Below are 26,363 nucleotides of genomic sequence, written 5' to 3'. Positions count from 1 at the left end.
ACTTACAACTTTCCAGGAGACATTAATGGGATGACAAGCCAACAAGGGTCTTCTGGAGCCACAGGATCTCGATTCTGATCACCAAGATTTGCCCAAAGTGGCTTCCTGTGGTTGTGAGCTAGCACTGCCTTAAAAAGGGTTTTGTTGCACACTGTGTGCCCCACACTCCCGACCCTGGCTGATCAGGAGACAGAAGTGCATGGCTGGGGATGGGCAGACATGAGAGTGTATAATGAGATACAGGTGTTCAGCTCTACAGTCACCTGTGGTCCCCTTTGGAACTTACATGTCTTGGCACAGTCCTGGCTCTATGGGAAGAGAATTTGCAGATTGCTTTACACGTGCCATTGTTCCTCTGAATTTTGCTTGTGTTATTTAGCCTCAAAACAACCTTCAAAGGCTAAATGGAAATCTACTGTTACCTTTGTTGCATGTTCAAAGTGAAAGCAGAGGTTTAGAAAAAGGTTGGCACTCTCTATGTCACACACCGGGTTAGTGGTTGAGCTGAGACAAGCCTGTTTGTCTGCCGCACAGATCGATTAAAGAAGGATTTCTAGGCTACTGTTAATTAGTTTCCCTCCAAAAATACCTTTTCTGTTTGTGGAACTTGCATCACCATGGACATCATGGACACCACCCTAGCGTCACATATCTATGAAGAGATTGCTTTAGCTTTGAGTTATTAAGATCCAAATTTACTAGGATGTCCAGTTTTTACATTCAAGCATTTTCACGTTTGTAGGTCTACATGACAAGGCCACAGCTATGGCCACCTACTAAGCCTTACCTTGAGAAAAGTAGGGAGCTAACTAGCTGGCCTTGGACATAGCCTCTGAGCCAGACTGTCCACTGCAAACATGGAAGAAATGTGTCGGAGCGAATATTATTACTTTCATGATTGACTGGCAAAGTGGGGCTCAGACTTAGGAGGTCTGTGTGTAAGATCTCCCAGCGAGGAAGCAGCAGAGCTGAGCTTGGGCCTCAGCACGCCTCATTCTCACAAGCACACTGTCTTTGTCTGCTCACATCAGCAGCAAGATAAATCCAAAATAATGGATCCAAGTGGAAGTGTTTCCCCTTCCATAGAGAGAGCAAGCCCTTTCTAGCTGCTGTCACCCTCTCGCTTCTGCTACCTTAAGACACAGGTGTCACCATCTGGTTCCTCGTGGCTTTGTATCGCTCACCAGCAATGATGTTCTTACCCCAGGGAAGTTACCGGAGTAAAAACTCCATTAAAACGCATGGAGCAGTAAACCACAGACATCTCCTCTATGAGTGCTGGGCTTCCTGGGGCGTGTGGTATAAGTACCAGCCTTTGGATCTCGTAAGGTGAGTTTGTACTAACTGTATGATGAACATTGCACTTAATAATGATGGCATACTGTCTTCTTGGGGAAACTTATTTGGGGAAGACATGTTGAGTTCTAGCCCTCTAACTTGGCTTCTTCTGAAGGTAGCTTCTCAGGGCATGCTGGCTGTTCTTGGTAAACCCCAGTTGAGGATGATGGTTCCCTCAGATGGACCTCATGGAGGAGCTATGGAAGGGACAGGGATGATAGGTTAGACCTCCCACAAGACTCCAGGAGAAGCAGGTCACCCAGGTGACTGTTAGGGACAATTACCCTGTAGAGAGGTAATATCATGTAAATATATTAGTGATGATGTAGACTTTTCTTCCCACAGTTTACTATTATTCTAACCCCCAAAATGCTGCTCTAATCCTAAACGTTCTGACCACTGGTATGACATGACAAGGAGAACGTTCCACACCTGACCCCCTGTGATAGGTCAGCCAATCCCGCAGCAAAGTAAAAACGCATGGCCATGAATAGAAGTGAATGTTAGGTTTAGGTTTAGGTCCTTTCCTAAAGCTGCCCACCCCACTATGTATATGTGAGTATTTCAAAATCCAAAACCCAAGATTTGAAAATTGAAACACTGCTGATGCAAAGTATTTGGGGGAGATAACTATGCAGTGTTTTATGCAAGCAGGACAGGTGAGGCTGTCATTCCAAGGTGTTTCTATATGACTTTAATCTTATGCTAATAATCTTTAAGGGTTATTTTAATATGTAGATCAAAAAAATGAATCAGCTGTTAGCTTATGATCACTGCGTGTTTATGGTTTTTTTTTTCCTATTGTCTAGATCTATCCAAAGTGCCATGGCAGTATTGTGCACTGACACCTCATTACTTATTTAAAGACCATTTCTTGGGGTTGAGTGAGTGCAATCCATAACCGTGGATTCCCCCCCATTAAAGACAGAGCCATATCCAGTTCCTTAGACTAGCTGGAATTGGGGCCCTACAAAAGCAGTAGCCATAAAATAAAAAAAATAAAGAAACTCAGAAGGGAGTAATAACAACAAAAACCAACTGACTTTATGTTCCAGTCTCTCCTACCTGTTTACCATGTGTTTATCCTGCATAGGCCAGCATCTTGCACCCTCTTCCCTGGGGTACTAAATGATACAAACAACCCAAGTGAGGGGAGAAAAAATATTTCTGAAGATGGGATCATTTTCCGTTGGCCAGATGCACTCGCTGCTAAACAAAGGAGCAGAGGGGGAAATAAAAACAAATTTTCTTCCCAGTCTCTGCCCCCTTTTATTACAGAATCACACTGATGAGAAATTAAAGAACATTGCTAGTGCAAGCCATCCCATGAGGCCAGCATGCTGGTTGGGGTTTGTAGTCAATTCATGGTCTCTAGAGTGGAGAAACTCCATTTCCTACAAGAGAACAGGCCCTGGAGCATTTGAACCAACTGGAAAAAAAAATTACCAGGCCGTGAATAATTAGATAAAATTCATGAGGGAATCTGTAAGGTTTATAACAGCTCAGATGGATGGAAAGACTGAATTTGGTCAACATAGACATAGAAATGTCTCTAGAACGGAGACCTGGCAAAGCATAACGCTGTGCTGGCCCTGACTTGGCCCACCATGACTTGAGTAGAATAAATTGTTGGACATCTAGTGAACTTATATCTTAAATTCTTCTTGTCCTGTGGATGCTACATTCTCTTTATCTTTTGAATCTGACTGTATCCTCACACCCTAGCGCGTGTGGCACCCACCGCTGCCTTTGTTCATTATCTGGATGGTGGCAATGACAGGAGCCCCTTACCCGGCTCCCTTTCCACTTGGCCTCCTTCCAATCCCATGTGTACTCTCAGAATAAGCTGGTATTGTAACCGTGTCCGTTTAGGGGCAGGGTAATTCTACTCCCCTGGTATAAAGTAATAGGGGAGAAAGTTTATTTCTGAGCTTTGAGTTGACCAGATGGCTGTTTCTTCTCTTAGCTTCCCTTGATTGATTTATAAGTGACACAACTAAGCAAAGTGTTATAACGCTGAACGTCACACATGACTGTAGTTTCAAGGTCTTTTTTTGCGTCCCAAACAGGCGGTATTTTGGAGAGAAGATTGGACTGTATTTTGCTTGGCTGGGCTGGTACACAGGCATGCTTTTCCCTGCGGCCTTCATCGGGTTGTTTGTCTTCCTGTATGGAGTCACCACTCTGGACCACTGCCAAGTCAGGTACGGGGAACTCATGGGTGGGCCTGCCTTTTTTTTTTTTTTTTTCAATATTTAGAGATGGCCGTTTACACCTTGTTGACGTCCACAGCCTGAATAGGTGTAGTCTTTCAGCACTTTCTCACTCTCTGGGGGGAAAAAAAAATCCAAAGGCTCTTGAGGTTTCCTGTGACCCTTGCCCTTGTAGCTTCTGTCCTTTGCTACCGTGGTAGCAAAAAAAAAAAAATGTACAACTCCAGACAGAAGTGTGAGCAACCACCATACATCCATGGAACAAGTCCGTTTCGTTCAGTGCCTACAGGTTGTTTTCTTTCTGGCTTTGTCCCTGTCTTGAAACTGGTACCTGCTGGTGCAGAGTATTATCTAGCAATCCTATGTCATAAAGTCTGCGTTTCTATGAGGAATCTCTGTGGATTACTAATTACTCTGGAGATTACTAATGCCTACAGAATGGTCAGTCCCTAGGTGGCAGTCAACCCCTTGGTTTCCTCACCAGAATATGGTTTCAGATATGCATAGAGATCTTACTGCAGAGCTGGGCTGCCGTGACCTTAAACAACAATGTTCCTTTTAAGAATGAGTGATTTTTGCCTCCTGCCTACAGAAATATTTTACTTTCTGTGGTATTTTAAATATCGCTTGGTTTCTCTCAAGGATTATAATGCTTAGTTACTCCTTCAGTTTATTGGTTTTCTCACACACATAGGTGAAGGCAGGTTTTTTTTTTTAATTCTATCACTGTTTCCGTAATTCAATATGAAACCGCTATCCATGGTGAAATGTTGTGTGAAGGGCTGCTTATTTTGGGGTACACTTTGGAGTATAATGAATGTTTTTCTTCATGCATTTTCCTAGGCTTAATTTATTAATGTGTAAGTAAAAGTTTTATAAATAAAACGTATCAAAATATCGACACATGCAGGGGCTGTTGACGTTGGTATCAGAAAAGACTGAAAAGCACCCATGGGCATACAATTAACACATTGGGTCTTACTTACCTGTCAGACACGCTAGCGTTGTTTCAGAGGAAGGATCCAAACACACTCTGCATCACCGAGAGTCAGTTCTTCTCTGTTCTCCTTTCCAGTAAAGAAGTCTGCCAAGCGACAGATATCATCATGTGTCCTGTATGTGACAAATACTGTCCATTCATGAGGCTGTCAGACAGCTGCGTTTATGCCAAGGTAACTCTAAAACAGGCAGCATTTTAGGTGGGATTGAATTCACCATGGCTTTCCTGAGGAACGCTGGGTGATTATATTTCTCTGTTATTACCCATGTTTGAACCCCCTGAATTGTGTTGTAAGACGGGACCACCAGCAGTCGGTGTTCCAATGCAAGTATCTTTTTTGAATGTGGTGTATCTAAAATATGTGTCTCCGGGCATCCTAGCAAGGTGCCACATCCTAGCCTGGATCAAAGAACACAAGCAGTTGGAGTCAGGGGAAGTTCAGTTTATGTTTTTTGTTGTTATTGAGTGAGTTCTGTTTATTTTGCTCTTCACAATCCAGTGACATTTATTTTTACACACGATCTCAGCCAAAAGGCTGAGAAGTGATGGGGTTTATGTTTTACATTTTGAAATATTAGTCATAAAAGGGATACTGTCTTGATTGCTCCTCCTGCTAAAGTGATGAAATCCTATGGCACAGTTAACAAGGAAGGAGTTTCTTTTAGCTCACAGTGCCAAGGTAGCATCCCAAGGTGGTAGGAGAGAGAAGCACACTGCGCCTGCATCCAGGGAGCGTGGGAAGGTGAATCTTGTGTTTAGCTGGCTTCCTCCCTTGAGTACAATCAAGACCCAAGCCCAGGGACTGGTGCCACCCACTTTTAGAGTGGAGCTTCTCTTCTGACTTCGGTTAACCTAATCAAGATAATCCTTCACAGGCGTGGCCCGAGCCTTGTCTTCTAAATCCCATAATCCTAGATCCTCTCAAAGTGACAGCCCAGTATTAGCCATCGCACGTGCATAGGTTTTACCAGACTGCCAAAGGGATCCATGGCGGGGAAAATGGCTGGAACCACTGCCCTAGACATCTTATGGCTAATCCAGGAGCCTAGGCATCCATGCTTTATTCTTGGAATTTATTTATTCTTTATTCATGCTTTATTCTCTGCTACATGCAGCATCTGGTTTTGACTCCACTCTCTACCACTTTTTTTTTTTGGCTTTTTGTTTGTTTGTTTGTTTGCTAGTTTTATCTACCAAATGCACATGCAAAAAGGTAAGGTTTCAGTAAATGACACTTGTGGCTATTTGGCTTTTCTCTGGCATTATTGTCAATAATCAAATCCAGCTCAGCTACCTGTCCATTGACCTTGCCTAGGTGTCGCCTTTCTGGGCCTAAGCTTCTTGTTCCTAAATGTAGTCAGGGATGGGATAACAATTGAGATGCAATATGAATAAATTAATAAAATATTTTTTAAAAATAAATAAATTGATAGGAACGTAAAAATAAAAGGAAGTCAGGGGCAGTCCTCTGTGATCTGCTCTCTGACACATCCTGAATGCTGACTACTGCTTTGTTGAACACCCAGGCCACGACAATATGATTTCTATCATGTGCTACCTCATGCCCATTTCTCATGGTATAAAAGGGGTTGGCAGAATCTATCAGGCATCTATGATTACTGCAGCCTGGCTCTATCTAATGACTCTGTTGGCTTTGTACTGATTTGCTCACTTAGGATAAGAGAACATTTGCTAGATAGCCCACAGTCTGCCCATGCGTAATGGCTACGGCCCTGCAGGTGGTGAGTCTGGTGGGCAGAGCTCGCACTGTAGCAGTCATCTATGAGTCAAAAAAGATTTGAGCTCTGAGTATATGTCACAAGAGACCAAAAACCAAAAACAAAACCAAAAAACCAAAAACGGCAACAACGAAAAGTCATGAGAGAGTTTACATTTTAAAAGCCTGATTTTGGAAAGCATCAAATGTTTGTTGTCATTTGGTTTGTCTGGTTTGGTGTCCTCCATGTTGTACCACTCATGAGATGATTTCTAATGGGAAGAGTGGCTTGCGTGAAATTCCCTTTGTAGAAGATCCTTAATATTTCCTTAAATCAACTATCATGAATGGTTCAGAGTACTCAGATTTCAGAGTGGCTTCTATTGGCAGGAATTCTACTGAAACTCTAAAACAATGCTAATTTTAACGTTAGGTCGTTTTCATAAGTGGTTGGTAGTGTGTGTTAGTTCTAACCTGCATGTCAGTTTCAAGGCAGATGTTATTATCAGCATTTTACTCAGAGAAGTAAAGCCTGCTCATCTTCACTCACGCAACAGTAAGCGTGGTAGACGCGGGCCTCGGTTTACCAGACAACACAACATCCGCTTTACCCCTGGGCCCTTCTGAGCCATACGATATTTAGACTCTGAATTTTGTGTTTAATCTTCCCTAAAAACTTTAGACTATAGTCAAGAATGGCGGAATTGGAGTTCTAACGGCTCCCTGTGAACGGCTGTATTAGAATGTCAAGAGTGAGTCTATGGGGCTTGTACGTTTGGGAACCCTGGATAAGAGCAGACCTCAGGACCAGCTGACACAGCTGTTGACTCCGGGTCCAGCTGAGACAGCTGTTGTTCTGCTCACTTGTCAGGGAATAGCTTACCCTCATCCTTGGCGTGTGCAAGAAGCTGAAAGCTGCCCCCAAGCAGGTTTAAGCAGGCAGACTTAGAAGCTTCCCCCCCCCCCAGCAACAAACAAACAACAACAACAAATCAGGAGGTAGCTCCCAATCTAGAACTGGCTGTCCAGACCCTCAGTGTCCCTCCCCGGACACTTGTGCACACCGTCGTTCTGCGGCCGGGTTGACTTCCTACGCTGGGAAGATGGCTGCACCTCTAGGCTTCCGTCGTCTTTTGTTTCTCCTTATATATACTTTTTATGCTTATTTTACCTTCTTGGTCTTTGGACTAGGGGTAAAACTCAATGGCAAGGCATTTGCCTAGCATGTATGAGGCTCTGGGTTTCATCCCCATTGTTAATTTTTTTTTTTGCAAGACAGGGTTTCTCTGTGTAGTCTTGGTTGGCCTGGACTCCCATTGTAGACCAGGCTGGCCTGGAACTCCCAGAGATCCACCTGCCTCTGCCTCCCGAGTGCTGGGATTACAGACATGCACCACCACCACCCGGCCTCATTTTAAAAAAATTTTTTAAAGCTTCATTTTTTTTGTTGTTGTTCTGGAGTCTATGCTCCTTCAGAGAGTATATGCTGGGCTGGGGAAATGATAGAGCAGGAAAACGTTTGCCATGGGCGAGGGCCAGAGCTCCCATCCCTAGCACCTATGTAACACCCAGGCAGCTATGACAGCCTGCCTATCCCAGCATGCCAGGGGGCAGAGACAGGGAATCCCCTAGGCAAGCTGGCTACATTATCTGATTCAGCAAGCTCTGGGGTTGACTGAGACTCCATGCTTCAAAATATAAGGTGGAGAACAATCTAGAAAGATACACATGCGTGCACACAAGCGCGTGTGTGCGTGCACGCGCGCGCACACACACACACTTAAATACATAGTCATGCTCACATGCAAACCCACATTTACATGTGCCCCACACAGATAAGTTTGTGACCATTGCCAGCCTCTCTGGTGCTTCTTGAGGTCTTTGTCCTTGTCTTTTGTTTTGTCAATATTCAGACTTTGTTCTCTTGCTTTTCTTTGGTGGGATTTGGCCAAGGGAACCATCACATGAGCTCAGTTACCATGTGACCAGGAAAATAGGGAGTCTCTGTTTCCTCACCTATTCTGATTCACACTGACAGCCACAGTGTTGAGCTGTCTCTGCAAATGTTTATATATCCTGTCCCGAGGAAGTGTTCTGCTGGATCCCACTGACCGACCGATGTGCTCCTAGGAAACAGCATGAGACACGTCTATTGTGTGGGGGCAAAATGATCTAGGCAGCCCAAAAGAACAGCTGCAATTCCACCAAGGACCCACCCTCGTGTTACAAGCTACTGCATTTCCCAAACACCCAGAAGAGGAACCTGAAGCCACCAAGTACTACTAGAGCTGTCATTACTGTATGATACAGGGCGGCCAATTCCATTTCAACATTCCATCTGGCATATGAAAGGAATAGGATTTAGATACTTGTGTCATACTTGGTGTTTGAAGGATGCCCATCTCTCCTCCCTTCAAGGAAAGAGAGAGCATAAACTCTTGGAATAAAACATAATACTTGGCATTATGCTATAGCATAAATATGCCTGTTTATGCTGAGCATATTCTCCAGAACAGTAAAGTATACTTTACAAGGGAAACATAAAACGCCCAAAAGACTATCCTTTATGAAACTATCAGTCATCAGTTGGTCACAGACTTTATACTGAGGGTCGATATACGTGTCGCTGTTTTGCAGTAAGAATAGAACTTCAGAACACATTCCGGTGTAAGGTATTGCTAACTGTCTTTGGGTTATGTGGAGTGGGCAAATATAGTGGTTACCTGAGGCTTTAATGGATGTGAGAGTGGGTTTGGTAATGGTTCTTTTCTCTTGAGTTCGTAATGATGAAATGCAAAGTAGCCCACAAAACATTTGCTTGAAATTACAGGAGAAACTAGCTGTTTTTGTAGTGAATAAACCAGACATTAGGAACAGTGTTTGGAGAGTTAGGAGCCTGTACACCAGAAACAAAAGCACCTTCCTGATCCTAAAAGTAATCATATTCCTATCCTTGTAGATATATAAGAGATTTTTATGGCGCACAAAGTAGAGCTCTTAGTAGCACTGTTGAGGCTGCTGACAAAATGTTCAACTGCATGATCCTGATGTAAAGGGAGCACACTCTTTCCTCCACCTCAGAAACTTCATAGTCAGGAGACGCCCCCTTCTCACTCGTTGTCAAGGGGAATATTCACCAAAGAACCCTTACAAAGCTCACTGTACCATCGTAACTACTTTTATGCAGCTTTAAAAGCAGCAGTTAAAATGCTGTTCGTGAGAAATCAGCTGAACTGCTTCTGTCATTCCTAGGTGACCCACCTTTTTGACAACGGAGCTACTGTGTTCTTTGCTGTGTTCATGGCAGTCTGGGGTAAGTGAACAGCGGCCATAAAGTTGAGTTCCCCCTCGTCTGCCCTCTGGTGTGTTCCTTTAGAGTCTCACTCTGGGTGTGAATGGAAAAAAAACTTGAATAAATACAGTTGGGTTTTCTGTTGGCAATGACCAGGTCACTAATTTCCTTGGCTTACCTTTAAAGTGATAATATATAGGAGGAATATGTCCGATATTTTCCTCTAAAATCTTTGACAGCTTCATCAATTTTCCTTGGAACCTCAGCCTCCATCTCTGGCTCTCACAATCCGGTGGCTGAGAGCTATCAAAGATGTTGGCATCCATAGCCTGTCTATGAATAGTCTGATTCCTGTAGGAGGTCTGCCTTCCCTGGCAGCGGAAAATATGTAACAATCTCTCACTTTTTGCTACCCTTAAATTCTCAGTGCATTTGTATCCCTGACGAGAGGAGGATGAAACATGGGTGAGGGGTTTACTTGAAGAGCAGAAATGACTCAAAGCTCTATCACCAAAGCCCACCTCAGCATGGGTGACAGCTCACAAAATCTAGAAACCCAGATCACACTGTACAAGCTGAAGGCGGCCGAACAGGTTGACGAGAGTCCTTTGCACGTAATTCAGAGGGTCTGAGGATTTAGCAGGCAGCATGGCTGTTGTGTTTCTTCCAGGCACCTTGGCTAGTCAAAGCATCTTCTTGGCAACTTGTCTAAAGCATCTCTCTTTGGTTATATGTTTGGGGTAGGAAGCACCTATTGAATCTGGTCCTTTTCGGGAACTTCCTGTAGCTATTTTGAGTTGTTTACTTCCTGGGCTTCCCCAAACAGCAGTTCTCAACCTGTGGGTCACAATCCCTTGGCGGGGGTGGGGCGATCAAAGAACTCTATCACAGGGGTCTCCTAAGACCATTGGAAAACACAGATATTTGCATTATGATTCATAACTAGCAAAAATACAGTTATGAAGTAGCAGCAGAAGTAATGTTATGGTTGGAGGTCACCCCCAACATGAGGAGCTGTATGAAAGGGTCGCAGCGTTAGAAAGGTTGAGAGCCACTGCTGTACGAGGAAACGGTTTCACCTTCCTTTGGAACATCCTGTTGTCTCACGTCCTTGTAAACATCCTGTGTCTTAATGAGCTTCCTTCTGAGATAAAGGAAACCACAACAGATAGATGACAGAGATGATGTCTCTATTCTCAAAAGACTCCCAGTATGTTGAGTTGTTAATTATAGTGCAGGCTGAAGTACAGCAAATCATACGAGTAAAACCTGAGTCCGGTAAGTATATTAGATACAAATATAGACCAGAAGAAATGGGGAAACAATATCAATGGTGGTTTGCTACGGGTTCTGGAACCATGCGACGTTTCTCCTAAGCCTCATTTAGGTATAATTTACAACAAAATTCAGCATGGGCGATTAGTCAGGTTATGTCAGCTGTGTGCAGTGTTGAAACCACCAGCATCCTGGTGGCATGGACTTTTTGAATCCAATAGAAACTTCCTTCTGGCTTGTCAGTCAACCCACTGGCACCCTCACACCTGGTTCCCAGGACGCGTTCACCCACACCAGAGCACATTAGAAAAGAAGCAACCCTTGGCATTTTTGTGCCTGGATTTTTTTTTTCACTACACTTAAGGCTATTAAGATTCATTTCTGTTCCTTTATAAGTCAGTAGCTTGTTCCTTTTTAGCTCAGGGTGGTGATCTATCTCTTTGCCGGCCCAAGATAGAGTGTATGTCCTACCCACGTCACAGGCACTTGTGCCCAGTTCAGGTTCAAACTGTCATGAATGAGTGAATGAGTTGCCTGCTTTCTACATTTTTTTTTTTGTTTGTTTTCATAAAAGCCTTTGCATCCATATCTTCTTGGATACATAATTACAGGTGGGCATGACTGGGTCGTATGATAAGTAATTATCTAACACCGTAAGTGGTTGTTTTCTAGAGGCTTGTCATCACGTCAGCATCCCGTGACAGTTACCAGTCGTGTCTTGCCACAGGCTCACAAGGCACCGGGAATTACCAGTCTTTACAATTACAGTCATTTCCAAGGGTGTACACGGCCAGCACACAGTAGCTTTGATTTGCCTTTCCCACTGAGCAGCGATGCTCAGCGTCTGTCCTTGTGCTTCATGGTAACCTACATAGTTTCCATGGTGATGTGTTTTTTTTTTTCCACATTGCTTGTTCGTTTGTTATTAGGACGTTTATCTTCTTTTTTGTTACGTGAGGTGTTCTGTGTGTGCTGGTAGAAGTGCTTTTTATGTTTGCAAATATTTCTGTTTCTGTTTTGCATTTTTTTAATGTAGTATTTTTGACTCTTTGAGAATTTCATAGATGTGGACACTGTATTTTGAGCACTCGCCCACCCTATGCCACCAGAGTGGTTTCACCAGTTGGCAATCCCACCAAAACTGAGTGAGTGGCCCCCCACATGTGTCCTTGCCAACCTTTGTTGTTGGTGTTCTGGTTGACCTTAGCCATTCAGACCCAGGTAGGATGAAATCTCAAAGGTGTTTTCACTTGCATTTTCTAACTTGTTGAGAATGACAGAGACTTTTGAGATATTTTCTTGGCCACTTTTATTTCTTCTTTTGAGGACTCTCTGTCCGTTAAGTCCAATTTATGCCGCCCATATATACTCATGCGTGTCACATGATGGACTGGGGCGTGCTTGGCCTATGAGAGGCCACTCCCTTAGAGAAAAGCTGACTCTCTTTCCCAGAAACCATCAACCATCAGTGGTTCTTCAGTTACGGGTCGGGGATATTAAGACCCTTGCCCCTCCATGATAGAATGCTGAGCAACTTGATCTTGTGCAGGTCTTGTGCAGGCAACCAAAGCTGCCATGCGTTCATGAGTACGGTCCTGTCATGTCCAGAAGACACTCTTTTCACTCAAGTCCTCCTAATGTAGCCCTTCCTAGCCAGTACCCTGCGTCACTTCACTGTCCATCCCCCTGACACATTAAGACCATCAATTTGGTCCCCTTTCTTAACCAGTGTCCTGGTGGCTCTAAGCAATGAGCTGACGCAGCGGCCCTGAGTGAGCACTCAGTTCACTTCTCCCTCATTTATCATAGTTCCGTCACTGTCTTTTACCCCTGTGGGTAATAGTTATTCTGTTACATTTTAGTAGTGAAGCCCTCAAGCATGAAAGTGAAGGTCCCCAGGCCACTGCAGTTTGGTCCCTTTCTAGAGAAAAGAAGCCCAGACTCAACATGTCCCCATGAAACTAGTCCCTGGAAAAACTACAGTGCCTGTGGGATTTCTTCAGTTACGGGCTCAGAAATGGCATCAGAATTCCCAAAGCTAATCTGACTTGGAGAGTCAGGGCTCTCTTCTAGACTTTTCCAATATCAGTGTGTAATTCAGAATATGAAAATATGTCTGGGACAGAGAATATTATTTAAGTGACTCCCAAGAATCCCTGGGTCGGGATGCTCGTGAAAGCAAATGGACTATCATGTGTCATTTAAGCATGAAAATCACTGCATCTAGCAAATTATTTGGTACTTCAAATTAATGGCGTTAGTAATTGTTAAGTGAATGGTAGGAGAGGGCTGGCTCTTGAGAACCATTTCTTTCATCAGCGGTGTTTTCTTCTATTGCATAGCACACCCTAGGCACCCGGTTTCTATCTGGATATTTTTAGAGTACCTTATTGTAGCTCAGACTTTAGCGAATTGTCCTCTCAGGCCTTTACTCCCTGTGGGTTACAAATCACCCATCCCGCATGTAAGTTCATGTACTCATCTCAAGGATTCTGGTACCGATGATTAGCTTTGATCTTATGGAAACATGTCTTCATTCCTCACTTCCTGGACTCTACAGTTACCTCATTTTGACATGTCACCATATCTCATGAACATTTCCGTTTCTCGTTAACAGTATTACACCACCCTTTTATGGATATTGCAAATTAGTAAACTGTAAGAATACACTTTTGAGGTTCTTTAATAACTATACTTAATATTGTTATTTTGATACTAATACAGTTTATGTGAAGTTTTTTTTTCTCTCTCTTGAAAATTGTGAGGCGTTTTCTGCAACACAGCCAATGGAAACTGAGAACCGTCTGCCGTCCCACCTGGTATACAGACCTCACTTTGTTCTGATTCCCGACTCCCTCTTAAGTGGTTTTGGTTACTCTCTTCTATCTCGTAGTCAGTTTATAATTCTAGCTACGTCACGATATTCATATGTGTGGATTTTACAACTTAAGCTCTCAGGAAAATGGCCTCGTTTCCCCGTTTCCTATGTCTTGGGAAAAGCATATCGTTCTAGTTCGCCATACCTTGTCCAAACAAACATTCTCAGAGACTAATGACTGGTTAAAAACAAAAAACAAAAAAAAAAAAACCCGAAATCTGTAAATGTCACTAATTCCATGTTTTAAAAGACATTCATTCTACAGTTCCTAGAAAGTAAGAATCTTATCTTTTTAATCTTTTGGTCCTGGAAATCAAACCCAGGACCTCATGCTTACAAAACAGGAACTCCACCAACAAAACTGTGTCACAGATCCAGCAAGAACGGCATCTTAAGTAGGTCTCTGAAGATGCTTTGAGTCACCAGGCCATCATTTCGACCCGAAAGCCACCCATTCCTTTCCGTGCACACTGCCTGTTTTATCCAGATTTTATTCTTGCTATCTATTCAAATAAGTGGAACCCAAACTTTTGACAAGTTGGGGGGGGGGGAGTTACACACCATGAGATCTTTAAGTCTCTTAAATTTTCAAATATAAGGGAGATGTCTTTACAGTTATTTTCTAGCAGTCAGAGCCATTCTTCTCTTGGCATTCCAGAACAGACATTTCAAAGATAAAGAGTCAAATTGGGCCTTTCAAAACCAATTATGTTATCAGTCGGGGGAAAAACAATGTAGCATTGTATCCCCACAGCTTTTGGAATAAGCATCGGTTTTTCTAGCCCTCCCTCCTCTGCCTCCCCACCCCCTGCCCCCCTCCCAGAAGAAGATTACATCTCTGCAGGGAAGATACAAGTGAATACCAGGTTTACTCACTGGACCTATAACCCTGGAACATAGCCCCTTCCTATTTATAACCATTTCAGCCTAGTGCCCCAAAATAATTGGAAAACTAGACTTTGTTTTTCTTTTAGGATCTTTTCACTTCAGTAGAAATGAAATCCTGGTTTGGATTAAAGTGTAACCTAGTAATTAAATGACAAATCAGCTCCAAATTTCAGCCCTATCATTTCCTTGCTGTGTGTGTTGGTTAGGGAGTGAGGCGTGGAGCTTAAGAGACGGTCTAAGAGGAAAGTTTTTCTGCTGAACAGCTCTAATGCCTTAGTGAGATGGGAGTCACTTAGTGGTTTTTTTCTCTTCCCATTTGCAGAATGGTAACCATTGGCTATTGGTAACCATTCTCCAGAAAGAAGTACAAGTCAACTGCTCCCATCCAGAAGCCCCAACACCTGGTCTTCGGTGGAATCTAATTTCCATTTAGATGAGTGGCTAGGCCCCGCCTATCATATGGCGCCATCTTTCCTCTTCGTCCAGGAAAAAAAAAACATGAGGAGCCTGGGAAAGATGCATCTACTTTCTAATTCTTCAATCCCAAAATGAAGCCAGTTATTTATGATCATGTGGATATGGCCATGTCTAATTTCAATAAATAAGCACGATCAATAGTTTTGGAAAAAACTATTTAACAGCCTGCTGCAAATTTACTTGAAGTTGTCAGTGACTGCTCTACTTGAGAAAATAATTAAGTACGGTGTATATCTTGACCATGAAGTGTCGTTTGTGAGCTCCCTTTGTCCTTCTTCTCAACTGTATATAATTCTAAGTCAAAAAGCAATGTGTTTGGTTCTGCTTGTTTGCTTTCTATTTCAGTTACTCTGGTCAACTATGGCCCAATAATATTAAATATAAAATTCAAGAAATAACTTACGTTTTATACTGTACACTGTTCTGAGCTACATGATGAAATCTTACACAGCCCACTTCTGACCTTCCAGGACATGGATTGTCCCCACTCCCTCCAGGGTGTCCGCACTGTATATGGTACCCGTACACTAGTCACTCTGAGAAGCCATTTCAGTAATCAGATTGAACATCGCAGTACCACAGAGCTTGTGTTGCAGTTGTTTTCTTTATGAATGGTCTTAACAACAGGCCTGAAGCTCAGGAATGCCCATGCAGTTCATATATAAATGCAATAGAGTTTTTGTAAAATGCTTTCTGAAGTAAAAAATATATATATATATATATATATATATGGCAATTCTCTGCTTAATGAGGAAAGAAAAGATGAGTGTTGAGGTTGCTATTAAGGCTCAATAGTAAGAAGCATAGAATACAAACACTTTGGTAACATACACAGTTTTGGGGCATCTGTAGAGGTGTTGGAATGTATACCCCACAGACAAGGGGAGGTTACTATATATGAATACTAATCTACACAAACCCTACCCCTACATCTACCTATGCTAAGAGGGAAGATGCCTTTTCTTAGTGTATCAACTTAATGTCATAAAAGCACTGGCCTTTGTGACTGAGGTTGACGCCTCATGTGAACCTTACTGTGGGAAGATTACAATGTGGGATGAGGGTAGGAAGGGAGAGAAAATGGAAAAACCATCTTTTATAAGTAAGATTAGTAAAGTTTTAAGCGCAAAACTTGATATTGTTGTAAGATCTACAAGGGAAGTAAATTACAGGAAGCTACATCTTCAAAGCAGTGTCCCAGCGGCGGCATGAACTTCTCTCTTTTCGCTATGGTGAAGTGTCTACATTCATTAAGATAACACTAGACCATCCTAATACAAAAACCTAACAAAGCTCCGTAGCATAAAGAGAGGTAATTTCTCCCTTACGTAAAGGGACTGTTCCAGTCCGGTGTTGACTTCTCTACTGTATGGAGTGTACTTCAACAAACATGCTCCCAGGAACAATTCCTTTGCTGTATACCAGGAAAGCATCTCAGAGAACGGTTGGTAATCCTTGCTCTGACACCTGTTCTGTCAAACACTGGGAGTGGCAGTCACGGTTTTTTTGCCAGACAAAAGAGAACCATATTTTGAACTTTGAAGTTTAAAACTTTGATGTTGTTATTTTGGTGATGTGGATGGAAAAAAGCACCCAAGAGCTGTAACTACGTGTTCTGCGATCACACTTTCATTTTTGTTTTGTTTTTCAAGACAGGGTCTCTCTGTGTAGCCTTGGCTGTCCTGGACTTGCATTGTAGACCAGGCTGGCCTCGAACTCACAGGGATCCACCTGGCTCTGCCTTCCAAGTGCTGGGATTAAAGGCGTGCGCCACCAACACTTTAATATCCTTATAACAAGAGGGTTTTTATTGGTTTTATTTTTAAAGACAGAATTTCTCTATATTGTTCTGGAACTCTCAATGTAGACCAGAATGGCCTTGAACTCATAGAGATCTTCCTGCCTCTACCTCCCCTCCTGTGTGGTGGGATTTATACCTGGCTAGGATATTTACATTAAATACAAGCATAGTCACATATATCTAAATATGGTTAAGATATTTTGTATACTTTTTTTCTGAAGAGGATTTGGGAGCAGGAAATTTACTGCCCATCAAACATTAGCTGAGTTCGGGTTTTGTTTTTCTGCTCCTGGCTGCCTTTTATATTTAAAAAATAAATACCATAGTAGTAGGCAAGAAACTGGCAAGAAAGTTTTCTGTATTATTTATCCCAAGGGCTCTGCATCTGTTAAATCTGTTCTGCTTCAGCCTACAAGACAACTTAATTTAATTCCAGGCAAAATCTCTAATTTTCATTTTATTTGACTCATGTTTAGTAATTCTCAAAATTTTTTTCCTAATTAAATGGTGTTGAGTTGAAGATTTCTGATTTAAAAGGGTGGGGGGTCCAAACAGCTGCCGTTCTCTGCAATGTCTTCATTACTCATTGGAAACAATATTGCTTTTTGTTTGAAAATACCTTTGTTCTCTGTTTGTTCCAGCCACCGTTTTCCTGGAATTCTGGAAGAGACGCAGAGCAGTGATTGCTTATGACTGGGACCTGATCGACTGGGAAGAAGAGGAGGTCTGTACCAGTCACTTACCTCAGAGTGCCAGTTACCTCACAGTGTCTTAAAGCACAGACCACATCTGTGTCACTTGCCTCACAGTATCTTATAGCACAGGCCACATCTGTGTCATTTACCTCACAGTATTCTACAGCACAGGCCACATCTGTGTCACCTCACAGTATCTTAAAGCACAGACCACATCTGTGTCACTTACCTCACAGTATCTTATAGCACAGACCACATCTGTGTCATTTACCTCACAGTATTTTGTAGCACAGGCCACATCTGTGTCACTTACATCACAGTATCTTATAGCACAGGCCACATCTGTGTCACTTACCTCACAGTATCTTATAGCACAGGCCACATCTGTGTCACTTACCTCACAGTATTCTACAGCACAGACCACATCTGTGTCACTTACCTCACAGTATCTTATAGCACAGACCACATCTGTGTCACTTACCTCACAGTATCTTATAGCACAGACCACATCTGTGTCATTTACCTCACAGTATTCTACAGCACAGACCACATCTGTGTCACTTACCTCACAGTATCTTATAGCACAGACCACATCTGTGTCACTTACCTCACAGTATCTTATAGCACAGACCACATCTGTGTCACTTACATCACAGTATTTTGTAGCACAGGCCACATCTGTGTCACTTGCCTCACAGTATCTTATAGCACAGGCCACATCTGTGTCACTTGCCTCACAGTATCTTATAGCACAGACCACATCTTTGTCACTTACATCACAGTATTTTGTAGCACAGGCCACATCTGTGTCACTTACCTCACAGTATCTTATAGCACAGGCCACATCTGTGTCACTTACATCACAGTATCTTATAGCACAGGCCACATTTATGTCACTTGCCTCACAGTATCTTATAGCACAGGCCACATCTGTGTCACTTACATCACAGTATCTTACAGCACAGACCACATCTGTGTCACTTACATCACAGTATTTTGTAGCACAGGCCACATCTGTGTCACTTACCTCACAGTATTTTGTAGCACAGGCCACATCTGTGTCACTTGCCTCACAGTATCTTATAGCACAGGCCACATCTGTGTCACTTACCTCACAGTATCTTATAGCACAGGCCACATCTGTGTCACTTACATCACAGTATCTTATAGCACAGGCCACATCTGTGTCACTTACATCACAGTATCTTATAGCACAGGCCACATTTATGTCACTTGCCTCACAGTATCTTATAGCACAGGCCACATCTGTGTCACTTACATCACAGTATCTTACAGCACAGACCACATCTGTGTCACTTACATCACAGTATTTTGTAGCACAGGCCACATCTGTGTCACTTACCTCACAGTATTTTGTAGCACAGGCCACATCTGTGTCACTTGCCTCACAGTATCTTATAGCACAGGCCACATCTGTGTCACTTACCTCACAGTATCTTATAGCACAGGCCACATCTGTGTCACTTACATCACAGTATCTTATAGCACAGGCCACATCTGTGTCACTTACATCACAGTATCTTATAGCACAGGCCACATTTATGTCACTTGCCTCACAGTATCTTATAGCACAGACCACATCCATATCTCACTTAGCTCAGAGTGTCATCTTATAGCACAGGCCACCAGAAACTGCAGCCCTTGGGTTGTCAGTCTCACTGGATGATGGAAGTCAGGCTATCCAGAAAGCATTTTCAATTCCTGTCTTTAAAGAAAAGAGAATTTCTACTTGCATAAAAAAGGTCTGGGTGACGTGGCCATGACCCTTAGCACCTGGGAGGTTGAGGCAGGGGGTCCTCAAGTCAAGGCAAGCTAATGAAGCTTTAGCATGGGGGAGGGGGTTGAGGAAGTTTGGCATCATTTGGCTGTACTGCCGTCAAACCCCTGTGCTCAATCTCTGTTCTGACACGGTAGTGAATTAAAACTCCATGAGTCAAGAGACAGTGCTCTAGGCAGTAGAGACACATGGGATTCAGGATGATCCCTACTTATCACCAATGTCCTTCATTTTAGTAGGAGGCAGTTGTATGTTTACTATCACTAGGCATGTGAAACCACCTCCTTGAGGAACTACTTGTGGGACTAGGCCTGTTCTCCAAACTAGGCCTGGGCTGCTGAGCCACAGCAGACGCCCCCCCCCCCCCAGATATGCACAAGCTCAGATTTACATCAATGTCTAAATGATGAAAAGAAGACGCTCCAGGTAGTTTCCTTGGTGGTGTGGATAAATGTCGGGTGAGCTGTAGACCAAGCTGCCAACGAGGGCAAGCCCAGCCCTTTACAATCTCTGTCGGCACACTTCCCAACCACTTTGGTCCCCACCCCCCAGTCTACGTCAATATATTGTGTTCTTTCTTAATTTGTACCCAATTCTGGTTGTCTTTTCTTGACTCGTTTGTTCATGCTAGACTTGGTTACCATAGCATCCTTCTGTTGGACCCTGCATTATTTGGGTATCAACCATCTTTCCTTGCTCTTATGTTCGCTTAGCTCTCCTAAGTCCCAAATCATCAGTGCTCTTGCTATGCCTGTGAATCATATAATCTAAACATATATACACACACACATACACACATACAACCTTTTCACATCTACTATAAATGTTTGATTTCCTAGAGGGACATGTGTGTGTTTCTTTATATTAACATGAGGCTTTTTAGAAACACAAATTATGAAAATGTTAGCCCTGTGATTGGCTTGGCAAGGGAGATAATTTTGACAGGCTTTCTTCTTAGTCCCATGAATGTGCTGAGGTCATTTGTATTTTTTGACTTGGTTTCTTTTTGTTGCGTTGTGTCTATTTAGGGTGTACAAGAAGGAATTTTGGTACATGGCATTGGGATTTTTTTCCTTCGGTAATCCTTATTATTCTGAAAGATATTTCACCCTTATGTTTCATAAACATTCTTCAGAGGATGGCTTTTCTGGGTCTGGAGGCACTGCTCAGGCCAACAGGGAGTCTGCGGGCAGCAGCGCTTACAGCTATATCTAGAGAACCTGCGAGTTTCAGAAGGAACCGGAAGAATCAGTACCTCCCTGTATGCTCAAATGTCGCTGCCTGAAATAAAGGAAGGCAAGCATATTCGTGGCCGTGTCCCCGTACAGAGAATTGCTAGCCTCAGACGAGGCCTGCTCTCCAAGCTCACGGCTCTCTTCTGCCTCCTTGGCCTGCCGTCTTCATCCGAGTGCCCCAGCCACATGCACCTAATCTCCAGCCCACCCCAGTCTTGCTCGTTTTCCATCCTTTCCCAGTTGACCCGTGTAGAGCGTGTACTTAATTAACCAGAAGCACTCTAGTATGGTCTCTTGCTGATTATCTTTTCCTAATCCCATAATTGCTTCTTAGTTGGAAAGTAGTCACACTGGGATGAGGCTCAGCTAACCAAAACAAAAACCCTCAGCTTGGCTTGGGATGGAAGGAAGCTCGGGCACAGCCACATTTGGAAGGTGTTTAGGCAACTAAGAATGCATTTAGTATCTATTGGTTAAAGGTGAACACCTCCCATAGGAGCGCATTAAATTTGTAGAGTCTCCATGGATTTTAGTCACATAAGACACCTCCCATAGGAGCATATTAAAATGTAAAGTCACCATACATTTTAGTCACATAAACCTATGCACGCACACACACATACACATTCACACACACAAAATAGGTAGATAGATAGATAGATAGATAGATAGATAGATAGATAGACAGACAGACAGAGCAAGCTTGGACTGGAGAGATGTCTCAACAGTTAAGACAGAGAACCCGGGTTCAATTCCCAGCCCCGACATGGCAGCTCCCAGCTGTCTGTAACTCCAGTTCCAGGGGATCTGGCACCCTCAAACAGATATACATGCAGGCAGAACACCAGTGTACATAAAATTAAAATAAATAAGTCATTTTAAGTAAACAGTAAAACTATTTCATGTTTTAAAAGGAAAGCTAAGAACGATAATATCTGTGAATCAGAAAATAGATTTTGAACACATGCCTGTTCAGACGACTTCTTTGTTGTGCCATTCATGTCATTTCCTGGTAGTAAATGTGACCGTTTCTTAGCTGTTCTAAGTCACTAGGGCAGATGGTCAGTTTTAAGTATCACTGCTTCTTCGGGTAGAGTTAGTAAGGAAACAGAAACATGTAATTCTAAGTCCCATCAATTTTGACGCTGTTGAGTCTTGATTGCCAAATTGATGGATCTTCTTTAAACGGCCAGCTTCCAAATGCTGAAGGCTATGTCACCAAGCCTACTCCGCTGACAGACTGACTGACTGGCGTGGCAGCTACAGACTCCGTTTTATGATGGGGTTAAAAAGAATGTTTCTGGCCATGAGTAGCTCTCCAGCACATAAAGGATGTCTCTGCTTGTCTTTCAGGAAGAAATACGGCCCCAGTTTGAAGCCAAGTATTCCAAGAAAGAACGGATGAATCCCATTTCTGGAAAGCCAGAACCGTATCAAGCATTTACGGATAAATGCAGCAGACTTATCGTTTCTGCATCAGGAATATTCTTCATGGTTTGAAACTTTTTATATATCTATATATAAATCTCCTTAGTTTTATAAGGTACAAACCCCTAATATAGGAGCAGTAATCACGCCAGGTATTTGCACGGCTATGTAAAGCACTCTCCCACACTGCGCTCCTTAATCGTCTCCGCTGCTTTTGCCGTTCAGGGATGCTGTTGCTACTTCCGTGTGACAGATGAGGCAGTTAAGATTCTAAAAGGTTAAGAGACTGCCCAGGGTCTGCCCATAAATAAGTGTTGAGACACCCGACTCTAGTTGCATATTCCTCCCTCTTGCCTCGTCCCACTGTGCTCTGTTGAAAGGAACACAAACGTGCTTTAAAGAGTGTTGCCCACTCCCTGGGGCAGATCTCCAGCTTTCAAGAAGTGTGGTTCCTCTACTTGATCAGAAAACCCAGATAGAGAAAGCGTTCTCCAGGACAAAGAGTGTGCATTTTCAAGGGGGCAGCGCCACCATCACTTGATTTTTTTTTTTTTCAATCAGAACACAGATCTGCTTCCCCAAATGTGTCATCAGGGTCTTCCTGTCTTGCTTCCAGATCTGCGTGGTGATCGCTGCCGTGTTCGGGATTGTCATTTACCGGGTGGTGACTGTCAGCACCTTTGCTGCCTTTAAGTGGGCGTTAATCAGGAACAACTCTCAGGTGGCAACCACAGGGACCGCAGTGTGCATCAACTTTTGTATCATTATGTTGCTGAATGTGGTAAGTGAGCGACAAGGCTACAAGGGGGAACTTGTGGGTTGCTGTGACAGGTTTCTTCCTCCAAGCAGAGGGTCTGTAATAAAGCACCAGCAGCTTCATAGACAGGTCTGGGTATGTAAAAGATTTTATTCAGGCTGGGCGGTGGTGGCGCACGCCTTTAATCCCAGCACTCGTGAGGCAGAGGCAGACGGATCTCTGTGAGTTCGAGGCCAGCCTGGTCTACAAAGCGAGTCCGGGACAGTCAAGGCTACACAGAGAAACCCTGCCTCAAAAAAAACAAAACAAAACAACAACAACAACAACAACAACAAAAGATCTCTGCACAAGGCACAGACAGCCCTGGGCCTCATGTCCCTTGCTTATTCTATAAGACAGCACTGACTTCCCCTTCGGTGAAATCTAGCAACATCTTTAGAAAGCGCAGCTCATAAACCGTAAATGTAGCTCAGCGGCGTTGGCTTCCGTCCTTCTACATTCAGAGTAAGGTAAACCAGACAGCATCCCAAAGCATCCTTTGAGAAAACCACAATAAGGAAGGTGTCAGAATGATATATCTGTGCTGCTCATGTTGAGTTCAGGCTTCTTGCCTCTCACCTGAACCTCACGCAGGCTTACATGTGAAACTAACTGCCTACTAGGTGATCTCCAACACTTTCATTTTAAATGTTTTTACTGTATTTATTTATTTGTGCGTGTGCGCATGCGCGTGCTTGCATGTGCATGCAGAGTATGGTATGCGTGCGGAAACCAGTGGACCACTTCGGGGAGTTATTTTCTTCTACCATGTGGGTACCAGGGGTGCGTCTAAGGTAATTAGGCTTGCATGTTAAGTGCCCTTAAGTGCTGAGCCAACTTGCAAGGCCCTGCCTTCTCGTTTCTTCTTTCAAATACAGCTCTGCATCTTCCCCTTAGGGATCAGCTCCCCGCATAGCCTCCCTCTTACAGCTCTTCAAACTGAATATAAAGCTAGCATTATCCATCACACGTCTATTTTTTTTTCACTCCATCCAAATGTACCTACACTAGACGTGGTGTCACACATCTGTAATGTTCAACACTGCCACGGCTGAGGCAGGAGGGTCAAAGTTTACAGGTGGAATTTAACCACTTTTTCACACGTCCCTGGGCCAAGCCTCCAGCATCTCTTACCTGGGTTATCTGGGCGACCTCCTAACTGGTCTCCCAGCCTCTCTCTCCATCAGCTCACTGCAATCTCGGCTCAGAGCTGAAGAAGCCACATGGGACGTGCTGATGCAGGTCAGTCATGTGACTCCTCTGAGGGTTGAGAGGTCCATGGCTTTCCTCTTGCTAACAAGTGAAAACCCGCGTGTTTGTGTTTGCTTGCTGTTAGCTCTCCCCGAGCAGGAACATTCTCTCCCTCCCTTCCCCAGGGTCTGCACAGCAAACCCTCTCACCTTCCTCCCGTCTTTGTTCATGGATCGCTTCTTTAATAAAGGCATAATAATAATAAGCTGCAGCTTGCCTGCCCAGTGCTATCGCCCTGCCTCCCCCACGCCTGCTTTATTTTCCTCTGTACCGTTCACTTGTCACCCTCCATTACGCTACTGACTCCATTTAATTTCTTCTCCACGGTATGTAGGTCCATAAGTGCAGAGCCCTTCCTCTCTTTAGTTTATTTTTACTGTTGTTATGCCTTGGCATCTGGGGCAGCACACGACACATAGCTGATATTCAGTAAATTGGTGCCATTTGTACAACCCAAAAAAATAATAGCTAACCAGGTTAGGCTTTGAGGTGGATATACATAAAAATACCGACCTTAGAGGTTTATAGTAGGAAATAATTAAGGTGATATATGTGCTGAGCACGGCGTCAGGCGTGAGTCAGATGCCCAACGAATTTTTGTTCAGCTCATGCATATTTGAGTTGTACCCTAAGGATGACTCGTAGTGCGGAAATGCTAACATCTTTAGATGTGGACGAGGACATTTTAAAGACCGAATGACGCAGTCCTTTTATCAGCAAGGGTATACATTTTAGGTTGTCATGAAGAAGAAAACCAACTCAGCAGGTTGAATTTATACGCATTTGTGTACACCTACATGAATATATATGTATACGCATTTAACAATAATTAAGAAAAAGAGGCTATCAATTTGAAAATAGTTCAAGGAAGAGTATCCGGGAGGGGCTGGATGGAGGAAGAGGAGGGGAGAAAGTGGTATAATTCTTTTTCAATTCAAAACATATTTTAAGAAGTGAAAAAAAAATCCCACTGAAAAAAAAAACTGAGCTCTACAACCAATAAACCCTCTGTAGTCCCCAAGAGAATTCAATGTATCCAATAATAAATAACTCTAGCTATGATCACTAAGTAAACTAATAATCAGTGAGCTAATGAAATGCAGATTACCTGTTGCTCATAATTTTAAAATCACAGGGACTTCCTGCTTTTAGAGAATGATGTTTCAAAATCAGACGTGGCTAAAATAAAACAGCAATTGCTGATTGTTTTGCTGCGGTGATTTCACAGGCGCTTCATCACATGGAGACTGAAAATAGATGTTTGGCACTAGCTGATGGTCCATGCCCTCTAGCTCCGTCAGTCTCCAAGTTATTAGTGGAAAACATGTTATGAGGAAGGGTGATTCATAGTAACTTAGCCAAACATTAGAGCTTTGAAAGTTTCTGGGTTGCATGCCTATAATCCCAGCACTTGGGGAGGCAGAGGCGAGCACATGTCGGTGAGTTCAAGACCAGCCTGGTCTACAAAAGCGAGTTCAGGACAGCCAGGGCTGCACAGAGAGATCCTGTCTCAAAAAAAAGAAAAACAAACAAACAAACAAAAAAGTTTCTGAGTCTAGGTGAGATAGAATGAGTAGATGCTTACTGTAGTCTTAACCAGTATCTTTTTATTTCAATGTTTCTCAAATTTTTAATTTAGTTGAGGACTGTGGTTCAGTTGGCAGAGTGCTTGCCCAGCATGCACAAAGTCCTGGATTCCTGCTCAAACTGGGTGTGGTGGCACACATCTGTGATTCCAGCACTTGGGAGCCAGGGGCACGATCAGCTGTTTAAGACCAGGTGCATTCCCCTTGGTAGGGAGGCCTGAGGGCACTCAAAAAAAAAAAAAAAAAAAAGAATAAGCAGGCTACCAAGATGAGACTTGATAGTCTATGACCATATAGTGGGGGAAGAGCCCCTCAGTCTTAGACCTAGGGGAGGGGAATAGGGTGAAAACGGGAGAGAGGGAGGAATGGGAGGATACAAGTGATAAGATAACAATTGAGATATAATCTGAATAAATTAATAAAAAATTTTTAAATTTTAAAAAAGAACAAGTTCAACTCCAGAGTGAGTTTGAGATCATCCCTGGCTACCCAGTGTCCTATCTCAAATAATAATAATAATAATAATAATAATAATAATAATAATAATAATAATAATAATAATAATAATAATAACTATAACAGTAAAATTTCAGTCTAGGGATGTAACACAGTAGTACAGTGGATATTGGTCTTCCACAAGGCCATGAGGTCTGTCCCCAGCACTAATAATAATAAATAATAATAATATAATTTAT

The 26,363-nt window shown here is 43.1% G+C and overlaps 1 protein-coding gene across 8 annotated transcripts in view; it reads left to right on the top strand.

The window, feature by feature from the left end:
* ANO4 (anoctamin 4) overlaps positions 1–26,363 on the top strand; it is a 381,965-nt gene that overhangs the window by 319,742 nt on the left and 35,860 nt on the right. For all 8 annotated transcript variants that reach the window (XM_084795290.1, XM_084795289.1, XM_084795288.1 and 5 more), the window contains 7 exons: positions 1,208–1,329; positions 3,408–3,542; positions 4,627–4,723; positions 9,521–9,581; positions 17,521–17,603; positions 21,961–22,101; positions 22,652–22,816. In XM_084795290.1, the coding sequence (XP_084651416.1) occupies positions 1,208–1,329; positions 3,408–3,542; positions 4,627–4,723; positions 9,521–9,581; positions 17,521–17,603; positions 21,961–22,101; positions 22,652–22,816 (804 nt within the window). The remainder of the gene's footprint in view (positions 1–1,207; positions 1,330–3,407; positions 3,543–4,626; positions 4,724–9,520; positions 9,582–17,520; positions 17,604–21,960; positions 22,102–22,651; positions 22,817–26,363) is intronic.

This window comes from Acomys minous (genome assembly GCF_964271855.1).
Source record: "Acomys minous genome assembly, chromosome: 9".
NCBI lineage: Eukaryota > Metazoa > Chordata > Mammalia > Rodentia > Muridae > Acomys > Acomys minous.
This window is presented reverse-complemented; position numbering and strand designations above follow the sequence as displayed.